General features: G+C 35.6%; 1 protein-coding gene across 3 annotated transcripts in view; it reads right to left on the reverse strand.

Moving 5' to 3' along the window:
• Window positions 1-8,369: 8,369 nt before the first annotated feature.
• LOC106054748 (collagen alpha-6(VI) chain-like) overlaps window positions 8,370-22,720 on the reverse strand; it is a 35,103-nt gene continuing 20,752 nt past the window's right edge. For all 3 annotated transcript variants that reach the window (XM_056003984.1, XM_056003982.1, XM_056003983.1), the window contains exons 13-18: window positions 22,220-22,246; window positions 19,574-19,687; window positions 15,368-15,600; window positions 11,250-11,412; window positions 8,722-8,907; window positions 8,370-8,575 (exon numbers count right to left, since the gene is read on the reverse strand). In XM_056003984.1, coding sequence (XP_055859959.1) covers window positions 8,568-8,575; window positions 8,722-8,907; window positions 11,250-11,412; window positions 15,368-15,600; window positions 19,574-19,687; window positions 22,220-22,246 — 731 coding nt within the window. In that variant the 3' untranslated portion in view covers window positions 8,370-8,567. The remainder of the gene's footprint in view (window positions 8,576-8,721; window positions 8,908-11,249; window positions 11,413-15,367; window positions 15,601-19,573; window positions 19,688-22,219; window positions 22,247-22,720) is intronic.

Below are 22,720 nucleotides of genomic sequence, written 5' to 3' on the forward strand. Positions count from 1 at the left end.
GATTACTTTATAATGGCGCCCTCATGAGGGCTCGTCTTATCATTTGCTCATTTACCAGAATGTCCAATTTTGTTTTCCTCCAATGCGTGCCGTGTCAGATGAGTATATCTTACAGGGAATATATTCGATTAATTTCGTGATCAGAATAGGTCCATATTTCTCAATCTACTGATAAATATTTGTTCTAAAACAATTCTAATGCACCATTCGTAAACAGCTAAGCATGTGATTGTGGTGTAATTACAAAGCTTAGAGTAATTGACTTGGGTAGAAACATTGGACACGTTATATCTTCCAGACCCATTCGATGATTATCTTGAAGCTTTCCACTATTATTCATTGGCGTAGAAAATACATGAATTATTGAAAAAAAAAAAGCAACCACTTAGTTACTTAATTACTGTTAATTAATTATATTGTTTTTGTCTATTAATTATTGTTAATTAATTATATTGTTTTTGTCTATTAATTATTGTCAATTAATTATTTGTTTGATATTAGCAAGGTAAATTAATCATACAGAGATTCACAGATATGGCTAAATATGTAGGGTTTTGTCCCCTTCATTGTACACCTTATTTCTCCCACACCCATTTTCTGATCAAGTTGAGCGTTTAATCAATTATTTATTGTATCTAGCAAAACATGAATTAATTAAAAAAATTATTACTTATTGGTAATTAATTATTTTGTTTGAACCGATAAGGGGAAATAACTTCTACAGCAGTAAGAAATATAATTGTAAGTGTGAACCTACCTCTTTCCTTTAGATAAGCTTTGTTGTTGTTGTTTTATATATATATTTTACAACACAATACGCATGCGCTGTGAGGGATCTTTTACAAAAGTCCTGAGCTGGTTTGACTCAGTTTATTAGTATTAGTATATTAGTATTTTTATTATTTTTGTTGTTTTACTTATAAGCATGCACAAAGCTAATCATTTCCTGGAAAAATATTAGATTCTAATTAATAAGACCATAGAGCAATTGTGAAGGGAAAAAATGTAGACTATCTACAGTAAAATGATTATAACTGTTATTCCTAAGGAACATTTAACCTCCTATGTCAGTGATGCCCAACCTTATTTGGTCTGCGGGCCATTTCAATTTTCGGCATTCGTGTCGCGGGCCATAACACCAAAAAGAAAAAAAGAAATATACAATAAGCTACTTTTAATAGTTTTATTTGTAGACCTACTTACATAAATTAATGTGATGCATGAAGCTTATCCAAAACCATCTTCTGAATATCTGGCTACATAGATGAAACACCAAGTCGGAGCACTGAATCTAGATGTTCTGCCGTGAGGTGATTACGTCACATGGTTTTCGCCCGTTTTATCATTGAAAAAGTTTGTTCACACAAATAAGTGCTTGAAAACATTGTGATCATCTTTAGCGCTTGTTTTCAAAGATTTGGAAACGCTTCTGAAGGAAACAAGAAGTAAAAGTCAATGGTCTGCATCACTTGAAATTTGTCAAGCAGGAATGTCTAGCTTTGTAAGTCAATCAGTTCCAGTTGCAGATCTCTCGAAGCACTTGACACATCGGCAGCAAACGGATTTTCAAAAAGACGTATTTCATTTTTTAAATTCTGAAAATCCACAAATCTTTCACTGAAATTATCCATCAAGAGCCTCAGAATTTGGATCATTCTTTCTTTTGGGAAAGACATATTTAGCTGCTTATCATTTCGTAGAGTGGTACAGGTTGGAGAGTGGACAAGATGCACCTTTTCCACCTGTTGAATGAAGAATTGCAATTTTGTTTGGAAAGCGCTTATGTCTGCATACTCATGTGAAATCAATTTATCTTTCCCTTGTAGTTTGGTGTTGAGTTCATTTAGATGTGATGTGATGTCGCATAAAATAGCCGAATTCCACAACCATGAGGGGTCGTTCAGTTGTGGCACTTGTTTTGATTTATGGGTCATAAATATTTCAATTTCGTGTCTCAAATAAAACAAAAACGTTTTAACACCTTCCCTCGGCTTAACCAGCCCCGCACTTCACTGTGAAATAGAACGTCTTCATATTCGGACTCTATTTCTGTCAGAAACTCTTTGATAGTTCTGTGATTCAACGTTCTGTGATTTGATGAAATTTACAGTGGTGAGCTCAATCATCATCACATGGTCCAGATTCAAAACCTTTCCATAGAGATTTTGTTGGTGAATAATGCAGTGAAGCCGCAGGAGTTCAGTTCCATTTGACTCAACAACTTTTTTGAAATAACTCTTGCTGTCAGTCCGCTGTGACATCCAGGCATATTTCTAGCGCCATCAGTAGTCACTCCAACTCATTTATTCCAAGGACGAGCAAGGTCCTCTATGATGGTTGACACTTCTTTGAACAGGTCTTCTCCAGTTGTAGTCCCATGCATGCTCCTCATAGCTGCTAACTCCTCTGTTATATCAAAATTACTGTTTGTACCGTGAATAAATACCAAAAGTATCAGTTATGTCAGTGGACTCGTCAGCAGCAATAGAAAACATTTCGACTTCTGCTGCTCTATCTTTTAATTGTGAATGAAGATTTACCCCATGTTTTCCACTCGCCTTGTAATTGTCATGCGAGAAAAGCTTACAGCTTCTACTAAATTCTTCTTTTCAGGTCACATTTCTTCCATTACTGCTAGCAAGCCCTTTTTTACACATTCACCATCAGAAAATGGCTTTATAGATCTACTTAAGATGTGAGCAACTCTGTAGCTGGCCCTTATCGCAGACTCATTTTCTTGTCTCTTTTTGTTAAATATTCTGGTTAATTTCCCAATCTCTAGTCGTAACTTGGCAATCTTGTCTTCGCGGCTCAAACCAAGAATGCCACCATATGTGTTTATGTGTTTGGCTTCATAATGCCTTTTAATTTATGTTCTTTAAAAACAGCCACACTTTCTTTACAAATTAGACATCATATTCCACAAGAAAGTAAAGATCTGTCCACTTTTCTTGAAAGTTTCTACATTCAGAGACCACTTTTCGTTTCTTAGGCTCTCCCATTTCATTAAATCACAAACGTTAAACAATGCGGTACCAATCGCTTTGATATCGATATATCGATTGATAAGATATCGATATATCGATTGATAAGAACACGACCCAAAATGAAGCATCAATGATGCTCTGTGTTGCACACACAAGGTGTCAAGGACACGGCTTGCTCAAGACAGTAGCGGAATTTTCCACGAATTGAAAATAGCTGTCAAGTTTTAACGCCATTGAAAAACAACACTTGACTTGTGTTCTTACAATGAAAAAAAAATATTTATTATGAATATTAGAATACCAAACCTAAAGATGGAATTCATCAAAGAATGAGTGAGAATCATAACTTAAATAGAATATTTTTTCAACATTCTAATTTTTTAATTTCTTGTTTTTTTAATTTTTAATTTTTTAAAAAAAAATTTGTTCCAATGCTTTGGCGGGCCGGATAGAAGCACGTCGCGGGCCGGATCTGGCCCGCGGGCCGTAGTTTGGGCATCGCTGTCCTATGTGACTAAGATTGTGACTAAGTTGATCAGTACTAATAGTTCATTAACGGTCAAACTTAATAGCGTCAAAAACTGTAAGTTTAAGTTTCGTTGTTGTTTTTTTTCACAGCTAAATACGATATAACTTAAATCCCTGTCTTTTCGTCCCTGCCTGCATCCGCCCCACCCCCTTACGTTCTGCGTCCACGTTGGCATGATTATCTATGTCTACCAATTAATATGAACGTGACTGTGCGCTCAACGCTAATTATAGGTGTAAATTATTATATTAAATAATTAGAAATTAGAAATGGGTTCTCGTGGCCTCCTGATTTTTCAGGAGCTCCTGGAAATCTCCTGAAATGATTGAAGTCTGAAAACTCAAAAACAGTGGCGTCACTAGGGTCGGTGTCACCCGGTGCGGTAAGCTGTTTTCGATTCTATTTGAAAATGTTTTTAACATTTTATCAAAAGTGATTACATAAATTTAAAATGTAAAATTATTTAAGAAACAATGAGTTGAAAAGTGTATTTATTTAAGAGTCATTTATGAAAAGGTTTTTAATTATACTAATGTTTCTCAGCTGCTTCCGAAAAGACAAATCAAGCACTGAACAGGTTTACGTCCTCGATACCTCGTCGAGCAAAGCCTGGACTACCAACGAAGGATGTTGATCAGTTTTTAAAATAAGTTAGATTGCGTCCATCGGAATCACTTTTGGAAAATTGCTAGAGAATAAGGCATCTAGCAACAATTTTTCCAGATTCAGCGACATGTCTAAAGCAAAGCTAGCTGTTGTGTCACTACAGAGGCTGGAGTTCTTCAACATTGGGACGGAAATGAGATTAGAGTTTATTTTATCCCCATTTCTCTTTCTTGTTATAGAAATACTTTAAACAGGCTGCATTCGGGTTCCAATGGCGTAAACAAAACCGAGTTGGATTTTGCTGACGACATAACATTACTTATAAAGATAAAGACGACCTCTAGGTTATGCATATTGGGTTCTGGTTACCCAATACCCCTATCAACATTGGTCATACAGATCTGGAGATTAAAATCCACCTACTCAATACAATCCCAACGCCACCTATGCTTCAAGACGTGGAAGGTTGAAAAGAGGCTGAGCAGTGATGGCTGAGAAGGATCCTACAAATAACATATTGAATGTTACCAATAGAAAAATATTTTCCCGCACAGACATTAGCCGTCTAAGAAAATTGGCGACTGAATGTCGATTGAAATTTGAGAGACATATCATTAAACAAGACGAAAATAAGAGACTGCGTCTACCGAGGCTCGAACCAGTGACTCTGGAAACGACACCATCGCCTAGCGATAACGATCTAAGCGAACTTAACCCACTGAAGCTTCTATATGTAATGTGTTTATGTTGTCCACTTGTCATTATCAGAGATACACAATAATTTGTCTAATACATGCCTAACGGCTGTCTGTGTCGGCTCTGTTGTAGTTGTTAGCTGCGAGGTGGGGGGAGGGGCTAGCTAGAGCATGTGGCCTTTGACCACTGGGGTGGTAATTTGCATACGGGCGAAATGACTCTAGACCAGAAAATTTTTTTTTTGGACATTCCGATGGTCTAGAGGTTAAGTTTGCTTAGTGCGTTATTGCTAGGCGGTGGTGTCGTTTCCAGAGACACTGGTTCGAGCATTTTAATTCACTACTTTCTCTCTTAAAAACTTGGTCCCTGGTGCTGCTATTCAGTTATGTCTAATATATGTATGTATCACATTTGTTTCACCACCTAGCTTCAACTCTATGTTTACTATGTACTCTATACTCTATGTTTACTTGCAACATTGGTAGTTGTTTTTCGCAGGGTGTGTTCTATCCAGCTACTCTTTCGCTTTTTTTGATATCTTTGCTACGGGCTTTTGTCTAGCTTTAATGATCAGTTGACACGTAAATTTAGATAGCAAACGATAAAAATATGTTTGCCAAATATAACCAGGACATTGTGCTAAGATTACGTCTTTTCTATTTCATTCAATTTTAAAAATGATTTCATTTAATTTAATTAAACATTAGTAATAATTACTTTTTTTTTTAAATTGAATATTGCCTCAACCCTTTTAATTATATAGTTTGACCTTCGAATAAGTAATAGTTCCATGTCCAATAAATACTAAAAGAAAAAATAGTCCGTTCATTTTAAAACACTACAAGCAAAAGCTCAGGGTCTCTAGGTACATTCCGTTTGAAAACGTAGAAGGCGAAAAGAGATAAAAGCCTGGGCATTAGCTATGGTCGAAGCAACATCGTCGTACAGCAGTTCCACCTTCTTCACGCAGTTTATTGTATCCAAAGGAAAGGCTAAAGCTGCCACACCTCTGCTGGGAAACTGTATTGTGAAACTGACCTTCCTTTGGACTCTTTAGTTGCTTGGAGAGGGGAGAACGTCTATGAAAGGTGGCCATAGTCTGCTTCCTTCACTTTGTCTCTAGTTTCTCTAAGATGGATAACTTTCTATCACAGCAGGTTCTATCAGAGTGCATGACACACGGCATAAGTGTTATTTCATAACTTTCCCTTGTTAGATGTTTTAGGTTTGGGGGTAAATCTGTGGCTAGCAAAATATGTTTTATTTCATAACTTTCCCTTGTTAGATGTTTTAGGTTTGGGGGTAAATCTGTGGCTAGCAAAATATGTTTTATTTCATAACTTTCCCTTGTTAGATGTTTTAGGTTTGGGGGTAAATCTGTGGCTAGCAAAATATGTTTTATTTCATAACTTTCCCTTGTTAGATGTTTTAGGTTTGGGGGGAAATCTGTGGCTAGCAAAATATGTTTTATTTCATAACTTTCCCTTGTTAGATGTTTTAGGTTTGGGGGTAAATCTGTGGCTAGCAAAATATGTTTTATTTCATAACTTTCCCTTGTTAGATGTTTTAGGTTTGGGGGTAAATCTGTGGCTAGCAAAATATGTTTTATTTCATAACTTTCCCTTGTTAGATGTTTTAGGTTTGGGGGGAAATCTGTGGCTAGCAAAATATGTTTTATTTCATAACTTTCCCTTGTTAGATGTTTTAGGTTTGGGGGGAAATCTGTGGCTAGCAAAATATGTTTTATTTCATAACTTTCCCTTGTTAGATGTTTTAGGTTTGGGGGGAAATCTGTGGGTAGCAAAATATTGTTTGCACTTTGATTACAAGATCTTAATTAATACAGATAATTAAAAGGTCAATCTTCAAAAAAAAAAAATTAGAAAAAGGCTAAAGAATTGAAATTGTCTGCGTTTAGTGTTCGTAATATATAACAGACCCAGTGGTGAGCTACGAGTTAGTGTGAACACACAAACTACTTTCGTTATCTTGTATATTTTTTTTATGACAGAATTTCGAAAAAAATAATTTTTTTTTCATCATTGACTATTAGATATTTATGTGGCATCTTTTATTTCGAGAAATTATCTTATAGGCGAGATGACGAATTGGTAAAGCGTCTAGATTCCGAATCGAGGATTCTCGGGTTCGATTCTCTGCCAAGAGTTGGATTTATGAATTAAGAGATTTTTAAGACTCCGCCAAATCCACAAAAAATTCCAATGGGTACCTGACATTAGTTAGGAAAGATTAAGCCGTTGTGCTGGAAGCACGACACCCTCGATAACCACCGGCCAAATAAATAAATGCCCTTTACATTATCTGCCCTATAGACCGACAGGCCTGAAAGAGAAAAAAATATTTTAATGATGTTCTCCTTTTGACACTTCTAATGTGACTAAACACGAAATTCTTGATACACACCCACAGTCACAAGCTAGACATTTTCAGCTTCCTTCTTATTTCTTTTGTGTTCACAACCATCTAGCCTGGACCCTTCTTTTGTGCTTGCCCACCATGTGGACCATGTGCTTCATCTAGTTTTATACTTTCTCTGTATGTTTTTTAAAAAAATATCTCATTATGGTAGAATGTTTTGTTTTTTCGAGTAGTTTCTCAGTGTTGTCGTTAAGTTGTTTTCTGCTAAAATATTAAGCACTCAGAGTTAAATGATTTAAACATCTTTAACAATCACTCAGGCTTACTTAAAATCTATGTACGTAGCTTTATAAATAACTAGCCGGATAAGGCCCGCGGCTTGCGTTTCTCAGTTTTGGTATTACTGATCTACTGGATTGAATTTAGATCTGTCAACCATGGAGAATGTTCCCTTCATATTTTTTTATTATTTTACCACGCAAATAAAATATAATGGGTTTACCCGTTCAACCGGCAGATTCACATCCATTATAAATGTCTGTGAAACCAGGTTTACCCGATATGTTAAAAAGATTCGTTATTTAAAAAGAGATACAATTAGGTACTTGTTGTCTATTTTTAGACCCATCCGGTTGTGGGAGGGACATTAAATATATTAAGGAGTATTTTTTCTGCCTTAAAAATACTTAATCTTTTTTAATATTAATATTAATAAGTAAAAAAAAGAAGTAAAGTTACCCTTTCAGACCTTGCGATCTATGGGGCAGAAGATGTGAAGGTCATCCGTTTCTTTAGCTAACGTTTAAGGAGCAGGGTGTTATTTGGCCAGCATAACGACCAACCGCCTTTACTTTCCCCAACTAAAGTCAGGTACCAATCAGAGCTGCATGGACTCAGGGGCGCCCTAAAAATCCCGAAATTCAAATTTCCGATTTTCACCGGGATTCGAACCCAGGATCTTATGTTAGGAAGTCAAGCGCTTAACATTTCAACCACCGCGCCTCTATTATTATTAGAGATACGTTAAAATCAAGCTAAAAAATATTTATTCCATTGTTACATTTAACAAACAAAAACTGCGTACAGTTAGCAATGAATAAAGACACTTTCAGACTGTATTACAAAGAACAGCATGCTTATCAGAAGGAAATGAAATACAACAAAGACAAATAGAACAATTCCTATACTGTTTTGTTTATTGAGTCGTCATTCTAGAAGAAACACAGTAGCATACACTGTACTGAGAAGTTGGAAGGCACTTAATAAGTTATACACGTCACATCGATACCATTCAATATTTCACATTATTTTAAACTCCAGGAATAAACAAAACTCCATCACAGAATGAACTCCATTTTTTTCCATATTGCTTAAGCCTCTGTAAAATAGGGAAAAAAAACAACTTTATGTTAATAGAGAGATTGAATCAAACCTAATTACATACCACCTTAAGACTTTTGTAAAAGAGCCTTTACTACGCATGCGTATTGTGGGGTGAGATTCAAGAGTTTTAAAAAGGCTTACTTTCACATGTGATGGTCAGTAAATCGTTTTTGATCAAATTCAGCATCTGGTAGCTGCCAGCGATAAATACATTCTTAGCGGGGTCAGAGGCAATGTCTCGTAGCTCTGTTATGTTGATTTCATTGCCGATGCCGACTGCAAGGATGGTCACTCCTTCTTTCTTTAACAGTGCTGCTTCATCTTTGGCTGCATAGAGAATATTTTTTTTCTTTTAAAATAGAACTGTAGAAAAAGGTCTCTTTTATTTTATGATAACCATTACATAATTGTTTGATCTATTTTATCTTGTATTATAAATTACTGATGTTCAATTAAGATAAAAGAAAATTGCGTCCTATACGTATTCATGTGCTCATCTAGTAGTGCATGTTTATAAAGAGACATAAACTTTTTTTAAGCCATCAGATTTTCCTGGCTGATTCAGGCAACCCGTTTGCACATTTAGCGAAACACTTTGCTTCATTTTTATTAGAGAGATTAAGTTACGTGGTGGCCTTTCAGTAATTTTTTCCAGTAGTTCATTGAGCGATCTACTCTGGCCTCGCCGAACATTAAGGTTCCGTGGAACATAGTTTTGGGAAACACTGCTCAAGTCAAATGTGAATATTTATTATTAGCGGCTCCCGAAAGGGGAAAAGACGTGGCCTGTCTGAGCGTCCGTCCGTCTGTCCCGTTTAGATCTCAGAAACTAGAAGAGAAAAGGAAAATCGGACATCATAATATTTTAGATCATTCAAAGTTCTGATGCAACGGCTACTTTTTTCTTTTCCGAAAGTGAACGATCTAATTTTAAAAATTATTTATGCAAGTAGATTTTTCATAAAATACACCACTTTTACAACTATTCACTATTAATAGTAACAAACATGGGAGGCTCTTTAATAGGGGGGATCCTATACACCATACTTTTAACACATTTATGTAAACGGTTTTAAATTTTTTATTTCAAAATTATTTTTTACACTTATATTGCTAAGTTAAGTAAGTTCTGTCAAACTAACTACTACATTTACACACACAAAAAAAATGTTAACTATTTTTTTTAGAGAGAAAAAATCTATTTAGTATACATATAAGTTGGACAGAATCTAAAACAACAATTAATAAGTAGTTTTTCATATTATCACGTTAACTGTAGTGCTCCATTCCCTACATAGAACACCCAACCAAAGATGTACATTCATTGATAGAAAATCTTACGGCTCTATTTTTAGATTCTCTATGTTGTCACTAGATGAAAGGTCCTAAACAACTATTCTTATATTGGCCTAACCAAAAAATGAAATAGCATTTTAAAATTCTAACAAACGTTCTTGAATATTTTATGAAGCTGTTAGGATTAATTTTTATTGACCACATATAAAATATAAACCACATATCACTCAAATATCATCAGATATTAGCCACATCATCAGATATTAGCCACATCATCAGATATTAGCCACATCATCAGATATTAGCCACATCATCAGATATTAACCACATTATCAGATATTAGCCACATCATCAGATATTAGCCACATCATCAGATATTAACCACATCATCAGATATTAGCCACATTATCAGATAGCCACATCATCAGATATTAACCACATCATCAGATATTAACCACATCATCAGATATTAGCCACATCATCAGATATTAGCCACATCATCAGATATTAACCACATCATCAGATATTAGCCACATTATCAGATAGCCACATCATCAGATATTAACCACATTATCAGATATTAGCCACATCATCAGATATTAGCCACATCATCAGATATTAGCCACATCATCAGATATTAACCACATCATCAGATATTAGCCACATTATCAGATAGCCACATCATCAGATATTAACCACATCATCAGATATTAACCACATCATCAGATATTAGCCACATCATCAGATATTAGCCACATTATCAGATATTAGCCACATCATCAGATATTAGCCATATCATCAGATATTAACCACATCATCAGATATTAGCCACATTATCAGATAGCCACATCATCAGATATTAACCACATCATCAGATATTAGCCACATCATCAGATATTAGCCACATCATCAGATATTAGCCACATCATCAGATATTAGCCACATCATCAGATATTAAGCACATCATCAGATATTAGCCACATTATCAGATAGCCACATCATCAGATATTAACCACATCATCAGATATTAGCCACATCATCAGATATTAACCACATCATCAGATATTAGCCACATCATCAAATATTAGCCACATCATCAGATATTAGCCACATCATCAGATATTAACCACATCATCATATATTAGCGACATCATCAGATATTAGCCACATCATCAGATATTAACCACATCATCAGATAGTAGCCACATGATCAGATATTAGCCACTTGATCAGAAAGCCACATGATCAGATATGAGCGACTTCATCAAAAAGTTCAGAACGAGATTGTATTTAGTAATTTTTTAATGCGACTGATTCGATGCTTGTCCAGGAAGAAACAATGTACTAACCAATCCTTTGGTGTTTTTACTTACTCTTTACTTTGTCCGTGGACTCTCCGTCAGTCATGACAATGACAATTCGACTGGTCATCCTGCCGCCATACTGGGCACTGAACAGTTTGTCTTCTCGTATCTTTCGAAGTGCCCGGTAGGTGTATGTCCCAGACAGGTTGGAGTAGGTGATATTTGATATAGCCTATCAAACAAGCATGAGCAGATATAAATCCTATACAGTGAGCAATTCTTGTATATATATAAATATATATATATATATATATATATATAGAGAGAGAGAGAGAGAGAAAGAGAGAGAGAGATAGATAGATAGATAGATAGATAGATAGATAGATAGATAGATAGATAGATAGATAGATAGATAGATAGATAGATAGATAGATAGATAGATATATAGATAGATAGATAGATAGATAGATAGATAGATTTAAAGTTTATTTCGAAAACGGCTTGAACGATTTTCTTTAAAATTTCAAGGTATATGTATATAAATGAGAAACATATTCTCAATTCATTGGCTACAAAGGGAAAACTGGATGTCGACCGTTATATCGCTTTAAAAATGATTCATTATCGAAAAATCAATTTTGGCTAGAATGTTTTATCAATGAAAATTTTCCATGATGTCAAAGGGAAAAAAAATAACACCGCTTACGTCACTAGGCCTACATTAAAACATTTCATTGCAAACATGAACATGTTTTAATGAATTAATTGGCTTAATTAAACATTTGTGCACCATCTAATTGTACATTGATTTATGTTGGGACTATGAAAGAGAAATAATGAAATTAAATTTGCCAATGCATGTATGTACTAGTTATTGTATTTTAAATGCTTTATAAATTGTTAACACTGTAATTGCCTAGAGCTTTACTTACATCTTATTTTGCTGATGAAGTATTACAGTTTGTTTAAGCTTCGAAGTCTACTGTCTCATACCAAACAAAGAAAAAGATCATAACACAGCTTCTATGCGCCTTACTTGCTGACACTGAACATGATATAAAGCTCACGGTTAACGAATTTGCGTACGCTGCCGCTTCTTTTGGTTTAACTATAAACCTTCTTATAGTCCGACAGTCACGCTGGGCATGGCCCGTATCCCGTACGGGTGACAAACATATGCCAAAGGCAATCTTTTTTAATGAGCTGAAAGGTGGTCGGCGTAAAAGAGATGACACACGGAAAGCTTCTTTAGAATGTGCCATTTATTTTGTTACAAAGTGCATGTTTTACCCTATAACGTAGAGATTTAGCGTCACTTGATGTTTCGTACTAAAGCCATAATGAATAGAGGCCTACTAATAGCAATATTAAATGTCTGAACTTAACCATTTGAGAAGTTAGACTGCAATGACTTTCTTCCAAGCCAATAACAATCCAATAGTTTTACGCAAAAGATGCAATGTTAAACGATACGACGTGATCTGTGTTTTTTCTCCACTGAAGGAGGACTTAAGAGACTTTCAATTGAATCGCATTGTACAATTACTTTTAGAACTAACAGAATACAAAAGATACACTTCGGATTTGGTAGTCTTTATCCAATCGTTCATTTTCGTGTTTACAAAAATATTCCCGAAATGACTTCCGGTATATATCCTTCCTTAAGAAATTATTTAACCAAGCCAGGCTCGGTCACCTGATACTCTAATTTTAAAGAAGACAACGGTAAATAATTAATCCAGACAGGTTTGACTGGGTGATATTTGTTATAGCCATATACAAAGACATGAGCAGACAACGAGTATAGAAATCTAGTTGTAAGGTGCCTGCGTATAAGTCGCTATTTAGCGAAATTAGCCCTAACTGGTGTTAATAAAAATTGGCATGAAAAAATACTTCTAAGATCATTGCGGATTTTATAGAAAATGTTAAACCCTCGTCAACACCGAGTGACCTAAAATATTTAAGGCGTAGGCTTCGGTTGCATTAGCATTGCCTTACTCTTTTTACTCGGGAAATGACAGTATATCTGTTATTAACATAATATTAACAAGAAAAACAAGAAAAAAAAACTAAAAAAAAAGCTTATAGGAAGTTTGTACCAATGAGTTTGGATCAGTTATGTAATTAAAATGTAATAAATCTAGACTAACAATCAACATTTTTTTTTGCGTACTGTGCAGATTAAGTAGAATAGAAATTGCATGCTATTAAAGTCGAAATTTTTCATTAATTATAAAGACTCTGCAAATCTTACTATGCACTTACTGAATAAAGGTGTTTTCAAACTCAAAATTAATTTAGCGCATAGAAAAGTTATAATACTCTGCACTGAAATCAGATCACTGATCAACATGATCATGGATCTGCTTGCATGCTAGCAAATCATGGACTCTAGGTGTAGAATATTAGAGGATGGCTCTAGCCATGGAATCGAGATTGATTTCTAACTATCGCTTCAAAAATGACGAAATACAAAACAGGATCACACTCGCGATTAGATCCGACAATAACCTTCTGGCTATTTACAAAAAAACGAAAGTTAAGACTGTACATTAATATCACAAGATCCACGGAGTTTCCCCAAAGACTTTTCTATATGGAGAGTTAAAAGGAAATAAGACGAGGCTGAAGTGATGGAAAGTTCAAAGGAAAGAAGACTAGGCTGAAGTGATGGAAAGTTCAAAGGAAAGAAAACTAGGCTGAAGTGATGGAAAGTTCAAAGGAAAGAAGACGAGGCTGAAGTGATGGAAAGTTCAAAGGAAAGAAGACGAGGCTGAAGTGATGGAAAGTTCAAAGGAAAGAAGACGAGGCTGAAGTGATGGAAAGTTCAAAGGAAAGAAGACGAGGCTGAAGTGATGGAAAGTTCAAAGGAAAGAAGAAGAGGCTGAAGTGATGGAAAGTTCAAAGGAAAGAAGACGAGGCTGAAGTGATGGAAAGTTCAAAGGAAAGAAGACGAGGCTGAAGTGATGGAAAGTTCAAAAGAAAGAAGACGAGGCTGAAGTGATGGAAAGTTCAAAGGAAAGAAGAAGAGGCTGAAGTGATGGAAAGTTCAAAGGAAAGAAGAAGAGGCTGAAGTGATGGAAAGTTCAAAAGAAAGAAGACGAGGCTGAAGTGATGGAAAGTTCAAAGGAAAGAAGAAGAGGCTGAAGTGATGGAAAGTTCAAAGGAAAGAAGAAGAGGCTGAAGTGATGGAAAGTTCAAAGGAAAGAAGAAGAGGCTGAAGTGATGGAAAGTTCAAAGGAAAGAATACCAGGCTGAAGTGATGGAAACACAACATCGAAGAATGGTCGTGTCTGTTAATGCAAGAGACTCCAGTCCTGGCAAAAGACTAAAGAGGAATGGAGAGAAGTGGTCGACGGATCATGGGTGGTGTCCTAACAGTCCAAAAGACTAAGTGTCAGGTAAAGGTGAAGGAAAAGAGAACATTAAAAAAGAAGTACGACTGTCTGGTCGTGTAGCACGCAGTCCGTACTGTCGTCACGATGGTTCCAGGTTTGAACCTCTCCCACAGAAGTCCCTTACGTTCTCTAGTAGGATTGGGCCATGACGAAATCATTTTTATCGCTAAAAGGTAACGTAAAAACAAAATGTGGTGAACTTTGACTAGAATTCTAAGTATTTAACATACGCTTCTATGTATTTCATTGCTCTGCACAAACCCATGTCATCTGTATCACTACGCTAGCAATCTGTCGGTAGTTTGTAGCTGCATTAGCTCAGAGCTAAGAAAAGAACCGTAAACCGTTGTTTGAGACAAACATCTATAAAAAAGCTAACAAGATCCTCGAAATAAAGAATCACCCTTTGTGTCAGGATTTTGTGATTTTACCATCACAAAAGAGATACAAGACACCGATAGCAAAGACAAACAGACACAAACACTCTGTTGTTCCCCTGGCAATCAAATCATTAAATAAGAACAATCTGGTATAAACTTTGTCACATGTACATTATGATTGAGTCTGGTGTGAATGTACACTTTGGTTTCTTATAGTTATAATGTTTTTTTTTGTTTGGTGAAATGCACAAATTGTAAGACAAATTTCCTTACGGATAATAAAGATTATTATTATTATTATTATTATTATTATTATAGTAATAACGCGTTACTTTGGACAGACTGGACAAGATAGTACAGACAAAGTTACATTAACAGTTTTGTTTTTGTTTCCAAGCTTACGTACGTTATAAAGAGCACTCTTGCTGCTGAAAGTATTCAAGTCGTGAATCTTAAAAACTTCGCTGTTGAATATTAATGTCCCAAACTGCACGTCATTGCTCCCGATAGTAAAAGCCTGAGTAGTTTCAGCTGCAAACTGTCTTTGGAGTTTCCAGTTCTCCGGGCCTATACTGGAAGATGAATCTAGCGTGAAGAAGATGTCAGCCTTAGATTTCTTGGTACATGGCACCTGAGTAGCTGGGGACAGAGAGTGGTAAACAACGGATCCAGACGTTATTTATGCTAATTATTTACAGATTGATAACTACTCATAAACACATTCTCTTTCAATTAAAAGCATTCAAAATATAAAAAAATATTCATTAAAAATATATATCTTAGGGAAATAACTCCGCACTTAGAACTTTATGTATCTAAATAATGTAGAAGTTATGTCTTTTATTCCACATAAAACAAAATAATTAATCGCCAATAATTACCAATTTTATTGATTTCATGTTTTATTAGGTACACAAAAGTAATGATTTAAATGTTCAACGTGATCCGAAAATGAGTCTGGGAGAAATAACCCGATTAGTTATTCAAGGGGACCAAAACCCTACATATTTGGCCGTTTCTATAAATATTGAAGGATTACTTTCCTTTGTTGGTATATACAAAATAATAGTTAACACCATTTAATTGACTAAGTGGTTAATTTGTTTTAAAGATTCGTATCGTGACTATGCCAGTGTATAAGTGTGCAAAGTTTCAACTTTTCAAGAATGGGTGTGAGAAAAATAACGTGTACAAACTTTTTACCAGACAGACAGGGGATCAATATAAGCTATGTAAAAACTGTCAAAAGACAATTAGGTAAATTTCTAATTATTAAAGTCAAATGTAATAAAAACAGGGCTTTGTTTTCAATGCTGAGGTTATTATGCAAGAGTGAAGACTCGTGATCTATATTCTGGTCAGATCTATCCCACTCTTTAAGTAATCTGGTGTGGTTTCGCACGGCAGTTCCAGCTCCTACCTCACCGTGGTTGCCGTGTGAATACTCCTCCGGGGTGGCCAAAAAGAACTGGTTTTGGTTACGGTTTAAAATTCCAGGTGACCAATGTAAAAACAGCCACTCGACTCCGCCTCCAAAGTGCGGGGGAGCATGGCGAGCTTGGTAGCCACTGCATCTGACTCACGAGGTTGGGTAAGGAGGTAAAAAGCCTGGAGAACCATTCCCCCACCATTCTGAGATTAGGATTTCAGGAGTTTTCCAGGAGAAAAAAATTCGATTTCAGGAGCGGAAAAAAGAGCTATATATCTAGTAATTAATAAAAGGACGAACATATGTCATACATGTATGAAATTATATGTTTTTTTTTCCTTTTTTAAATTAGCAAATTTTAAGGTAACTGGTTGAGAAAAAAAGTACTAGTAAAGCCAATAGTTGCTTTACTCTTTCTATAAATATATTGTTTTTCTTACTCAGCATTAGGGATTGATTGAAATCTCTAAAAAGAAATCGCAATGTATGACACACTATCAACATCAATTAACTATTTCAACGGAAATCTATTTCATTAATTGTTTTTATTATTAACAATAGCTGTCTATTCAATCTATAAAATCTAGGCCTGAGTCATAAAGCAAGAATTGAATTTGAAAGTAAAACCATGAATAGTTTAATACTACAGTCTACCTGTTCATGCGTGGGCGTCGCAAACGTCTCTAGTGAGCCTAGACGCTGTTCAGAATCGAGACGTCAGACTTAGCTGTGGTACGTTTCATACAACACCGATAGCTGCAGGCGAAATTATGGCCAACGTGCCGCCGTTGAAATTGCGCTGAGTGCAAGCCGTCCTGCAAGCTCACGAGAGATTAGGCGGCTGGAGGAGGGACGCTCACTCAGAAGTCTGGTCGACAACTGGGAGGAAAAGAGACATCTTAATAACCGTCCCTGCTTCATGCGTGTGGCGCGTGAGCTGCTCAGAGTGATGAATCATGCGGTGGAGCGGGCTGCTCTTCCCCCGTCCGGTTCCTTCCTCCCAGATAAGGTTTTCGGCATGCCGACGGTGCTTATGTGCCTTATTGACCCGGTGCTGACAAGGCAGTGCGATCCTACAAGCAGCCAGAGAAACCATCGCATCGTATCCGGCAGGAGTGTCTACCATCTACACAGACGGATCTGAGCAGACGTTCAAGGGCACTGTGAGAGCTGGGTATAGAGCGGTGGTTCGACTCTATGGCAACCACAAAAATGAGGAGCTGAGTGGACTCTAACATGGGAAAAGCAGCCTCGAGGCTGAGTTGGTAACGATGTAGAGAAAAGAGTCTGAAATGGATCTGCGTCACCAGCAGACGTAGTCATTTTCACCGATTCGATCCCTGTCCTAGATGCCCTTGAAGGGCAGCATACATGTGTCAGAAGGGTGGAAGCGTTCCTCGCGGTCGTGGAAAGTCTTCTGCAGCTCAATGTACATATTTTTATTTAATGGGTTCCAGCCCATTGTGGTCTGGTCAGTCATCAGAGGGCTGACTTTTTAGCGAAGTTAGCGGCGCCAATGGCAACCCTACATGATAAAACCTTCACTCCCGATAGTGCACGATCCATAGCTGACACCCCATTGTTGGCACTTTGGTTAGACGGCTGGGACGCTTCCGATAAAGGCAGTGAGCTTCATAGACATTTGAGTAGAACAGACCGAAAGGACGCGTAGTGGTAAATTAATCGTGCGGAGGCCCTAAAAATAATTCGAGGAAATATTGTTTCTATATGTCAGATACATTCTTTATACTGGTCTAAGATAATTAGACTCTAACATGTGGGAAGCTTAACATACAGGCACTCTCAACAGAAATTTGTTACTAATAATGAAAGTATGTAGGGGGAATTTCCCTAGACCAGAGAACTTCACGGTAGACTTAGGCGACAATAGACCGTAGGAAGGGTGTCGTTGACTTACAGTACCAAACTGCTGGTAGACAACTGAACCGTTATAGGCGTATTCTATTTTAACTTTAAAAAACTTGAAACAACTTGAATAAGTTCTTTGAGAACAAAACTAAATGTAACTTATTTTACAATATAGACAAAGTCAACTTAAGATGAAATGAAATAAACTAAAATCTAACAACAAAAACACATCTTTACACTCTGCCAACCTGGAGTCGTCTAACCTTTTTCAGTTGAATTACGCAAGACCTTACTGTGATTTTATCATCCTCACTGCCTAGCCATCAACAAATCGTCAACATCTTCTCACCGTCACCTTAGAAACACACACATACACAAACGTACTCCATAACAAAGAGGAAGAAGGTTTCTAGATCAAATAGCTCTAAGACATTTTAGTTATGCTCAAGAACTGTTGCCAAGTTTGCCGCTCCTGGCTTGGCTTGTTAAGTCACAGCAGACCAGCCAAATGATTGATTCGTCTGGGGGGAGCAATGTTTTGGATGGTCGTTGACGTTGGATGGCTGCCTGGTCGTGCAGTTTGCGCGCTGGACTGTAGTTCAGATTTATCGATGGTCCCGGGTTCAAACCCTGCCCGCTCCCTTCCCCCGTCGTCCTGTGGGAAGTTTGGACTAGGAAGTAATTATCTTCAACTCTGAAGGAACATCCGAAACATGTAAAACATTTTACAAACAAACAGACTTATAACACTGCTTTACTTCTTAACTTGTACAATTTTAAATAACTTGAATAATTTTATTATGAATAATATTAAATACAAGCAACTTTGACTGCAATATAGACCTGTTAGGCGACATTTATGCACTACGCAAAACAGCAGGGTTTCTGGCCAGGGCTTTTGCAAGAGAGGATTTGAGCCTCTCATGCCCTCACTCAAAAGGAGTTTGATGATGATGATGATAATTGCAATATAGAAAAAGCTTAATCTGATATTAAATAAAAAATTGTAGTAGACTTCATTTATAATATATAATTGGTATTTTGAACAAAATCTAGCTCACTACAAAATACACGTCTTTTCATCTGGCAATCTGGAGTCGTCTGTTCTACCTTAAACTGCTGATGATAATGCCACATATCTTGCATTATTTAGACAGCAAAGCTAACCTCTTCCCACCGTCACCACAGAAACACACACACACACTTCATAACAAGCATTCATTGACTGTCGGACTGAAGGAGCCAGTGAAACAAAAACACACTGCATTTAGCTAGTGTAAATTTCAATTAGAGAAATCTAATGACTCAACTCACTTGTTCTGCTGGTAGTGGCGGTTGTAGTAGTAGTAGTAGTTTTAGTGGTTGTCGTCGCCTTTGTGGTTGTTGTGGGCGCTTTAGTTGTAGGTTTGGGCGTTGTAGAGTCTTCGTCTGTCAACGTTGAAAGAAAAAAAATTATTACAAGAAAATAAAAATTAATTATTATAAGAAAATAAAAATTAATTATTACAAGAAAATAAAAATTAATTATTATAAGAAAATAAAAATTAATTATTACAAGAAAATAAAAATTAATTATTATAAGAAAATAAAAATAAAAACATTTTAAAAAAAGAAAGAGTACTTGTATCAATTAGTTTGATCGGTCATGTAAATACATTTGTAATAGATCTAGAATCTAGGCTAAGAATAAAAAGCATTTATAAAAATTAAAAAAGGGGGAACGACCTAAATTCGAACTCATGGCTCAAGCCTTCTCAGACTTCTCAAGCCAACACGGTAACCACTCTGCTAGTGGAGAGCTTATGAACATGATAGATAATATCTATTGTTTCTATAGTGTCGCCCTACTTTCATGTTTGTGTTCACTAAGACTCATACGACGACATTTAAAGGGGACTATTTCAGCTTATACCATCACTTTAGTCAATTACAATATCTTTCCTTTGTTCGAAATACCAAACAAAATAATTTATTACCAATAGTTAATTAACTAATTGGTTATTTTTAATTGATTCTTGTGTTGTCAGGTAAAAGAAAACATGGTGCAGAATTTTAGCTTGATCTGAGATTGGGTGTGAGAGAGATAACGTGTACAAACTTTTTACCAGACGGACAAACAGACAAACAGATATAAGCTTTGTGATCGACATGGATGTTACATTTGGAGACAAAAGAAACAATACGTATAACACGAATCCTGTTTCATATTATAATTATTCTAATCCTAATTTTATCTTGTAAGTAAATCACTAACACATTTTTTATACATCATATTTTCAGGAAAAAAAACAACACATTTCTTTTTTCTTATCATCAGCATTTTGTCACTGTGGAAAATCAAAAGGTTCCTATTTAACTGAGGCTTCACTTTCCTAAGCAGCCATTCCTAATTATAGCACATCAAAAGTAATTAATCTCATCTTACATATTACAAACGTTACTTCAAAAAAGGATTTCCTGTGTCAATCTAGTCATGCATATTAATTACTGACTTAAACTCTGCTAAGTTGTTAGTTTTCCTTCCTGATTCAGGTAACCCCATTCCATTCTCTAATGGCACTAGGGAAGAAGGAGCACTTGGAATAAGAAATGTGCCTCTATCTTCGTGTCTTTCTGAGTATTTCATTTGGTTTTGTTTTCCTAGTTGTAAGTTATGGTTCAGTGTTTCATTTATTATGACTTTTTTACTTTTTATTCTTCTGTCCAGAAGTGTCTCTAAGTCTAGTGATGGTGTTACTCTAATCACATTTGAATATGCATGACGCGTAGGACGTAATCATCTTCTTTTTTGAAGTAACGTCTGTATTATATAAGATAAGATAAGATAAATCTCTATGCTCTAATTAATATTTGTTCTAGTTTCTTTATGTTTTCTTGAGTGGAGTGATCCCAAACAGAGGATGATTATTCTAATAACAAATAAATTAAAATAGCATTTTAGTTTGATGTTTCAGTTTGATTAGTAAAAAAAATATTTTAATAAACCATAATGTTCTGCATGATTTTAAGTCATTGGTTAATATGCATGACTAAATGCATGACGCGTAGGACGTAATCATCTTCTTTTTAGAAGTAACGTCTGTATTATATAAGATAAGATGAGAAGATTTTTTAAATAATTTCATCAATATGGGGATTCCATGATAACTTTTCATTTTTTATTACACCTATATATTCTGAGATTTTCAGGTACATGATTCGTTTACTGTGAATATAGTAGGTTTTTTTTTTACTTTTTCTGGGTGGAAAAACATGTTCAGTATCTTGTGCTATTTTTATTGTTCTATTTTTTTGCAATTGTCTGCAAATAATATTTTATAATTAATTGGTAAACAATATATCTTTTTTTTACAAAATCTTTATTTAACTCGTATCTTCGTGGAAACTACAACTTTCTGTGTTGGTGGGCTCAAAAACCTGGATAGATACTCTCGAAACGACCAAACGAAATTTTCTTCGAAATTAGACAGTAGATGCATTTCGTCGGGAAAAGTATTTTCATGTTTTGTAGTTTACTAACCCAAATGTTACAAGAAAGCTTTTCCCATGAATTTACTGGAAATAAAAACAGAAAATAAAAATTTACAATTTTATGAAGTCTGGCCAGCAGATCTACAAGTGGCAGGCAGACGTAATAGATATTGCCAAAAAGGCGTGTAGCCAATGGTCAATGAAAATTATCTATTCTTGAAAGCGAGATGAGATGAATTGCTAAAATTGCCTTGTATTCATGTAACACCGAAAAGATCGTGATGACCTCTATGTTGCAGATTGCGGGGAGATAGCTTTGTGAACTATGAAGCAATGAAACAGAAGTGAGATATAAAAAATGTTGTTTTTTTTACATTTCTGCGTGAATACTAATGATCATGGGATATCATTTTAGTATCAGATAAGCTGCAAACTCTGCGCACTTTAGAATTATTATAAACTTTAATGAAAAAATGAAATTGAACTTACAGTATTCATATCCTTCGTAAACATAATCTGTCAAAAAATATCAACAGTGTTATTATGCATATCAAGTAATACCTATTTTTAAAATGATACATAATAACAGAAAACAAAATAAATTTGCAATTACATCGTGCAGCGTATGAAGCAAAAGATTAGATAAATAATATTTTAAAATTGGTAAAAAAAGATTGTAGTTTTGGAAACTATGGTTTGAGTTCTTGTCTGGTTAAACCTTTGTAGTTTTGGAAACTATGGTTTGAGTTCTTGTCTGGTTAAACCTTTGTAGTTTTGGAAGCTATGGTTTGAGTTCTTGTCTGGTTAAACCTTTGTAGTTTTGGAAACTATGGTTTGAGTTCTTGTCTGGTTAAACCTTTGTAGTTTTGGAAACTATGGTTTGAGTTCATGTCTGGTTAAACCTTTGTTAGCACTTCTGATTAGTCCCTTTTATATTTAATCCTGTGTTAGTGCCTGTGTTCGGCCTCTTATTTGTTTAATATCCTGGTA

This window comes from Biomphalaria glabrata, chromosome 11, assembly GCF_947242115.1.
Source record: "Biomphalaria glabrata chromosome 11, xgBioGlab47.1, whole genome shotgun sequence".
NCBI lineage: Eukaryota > Metazoa > Mollusca > Gastropoda > Planorbidae > Biomphalaria > Biomphalaria glabrata.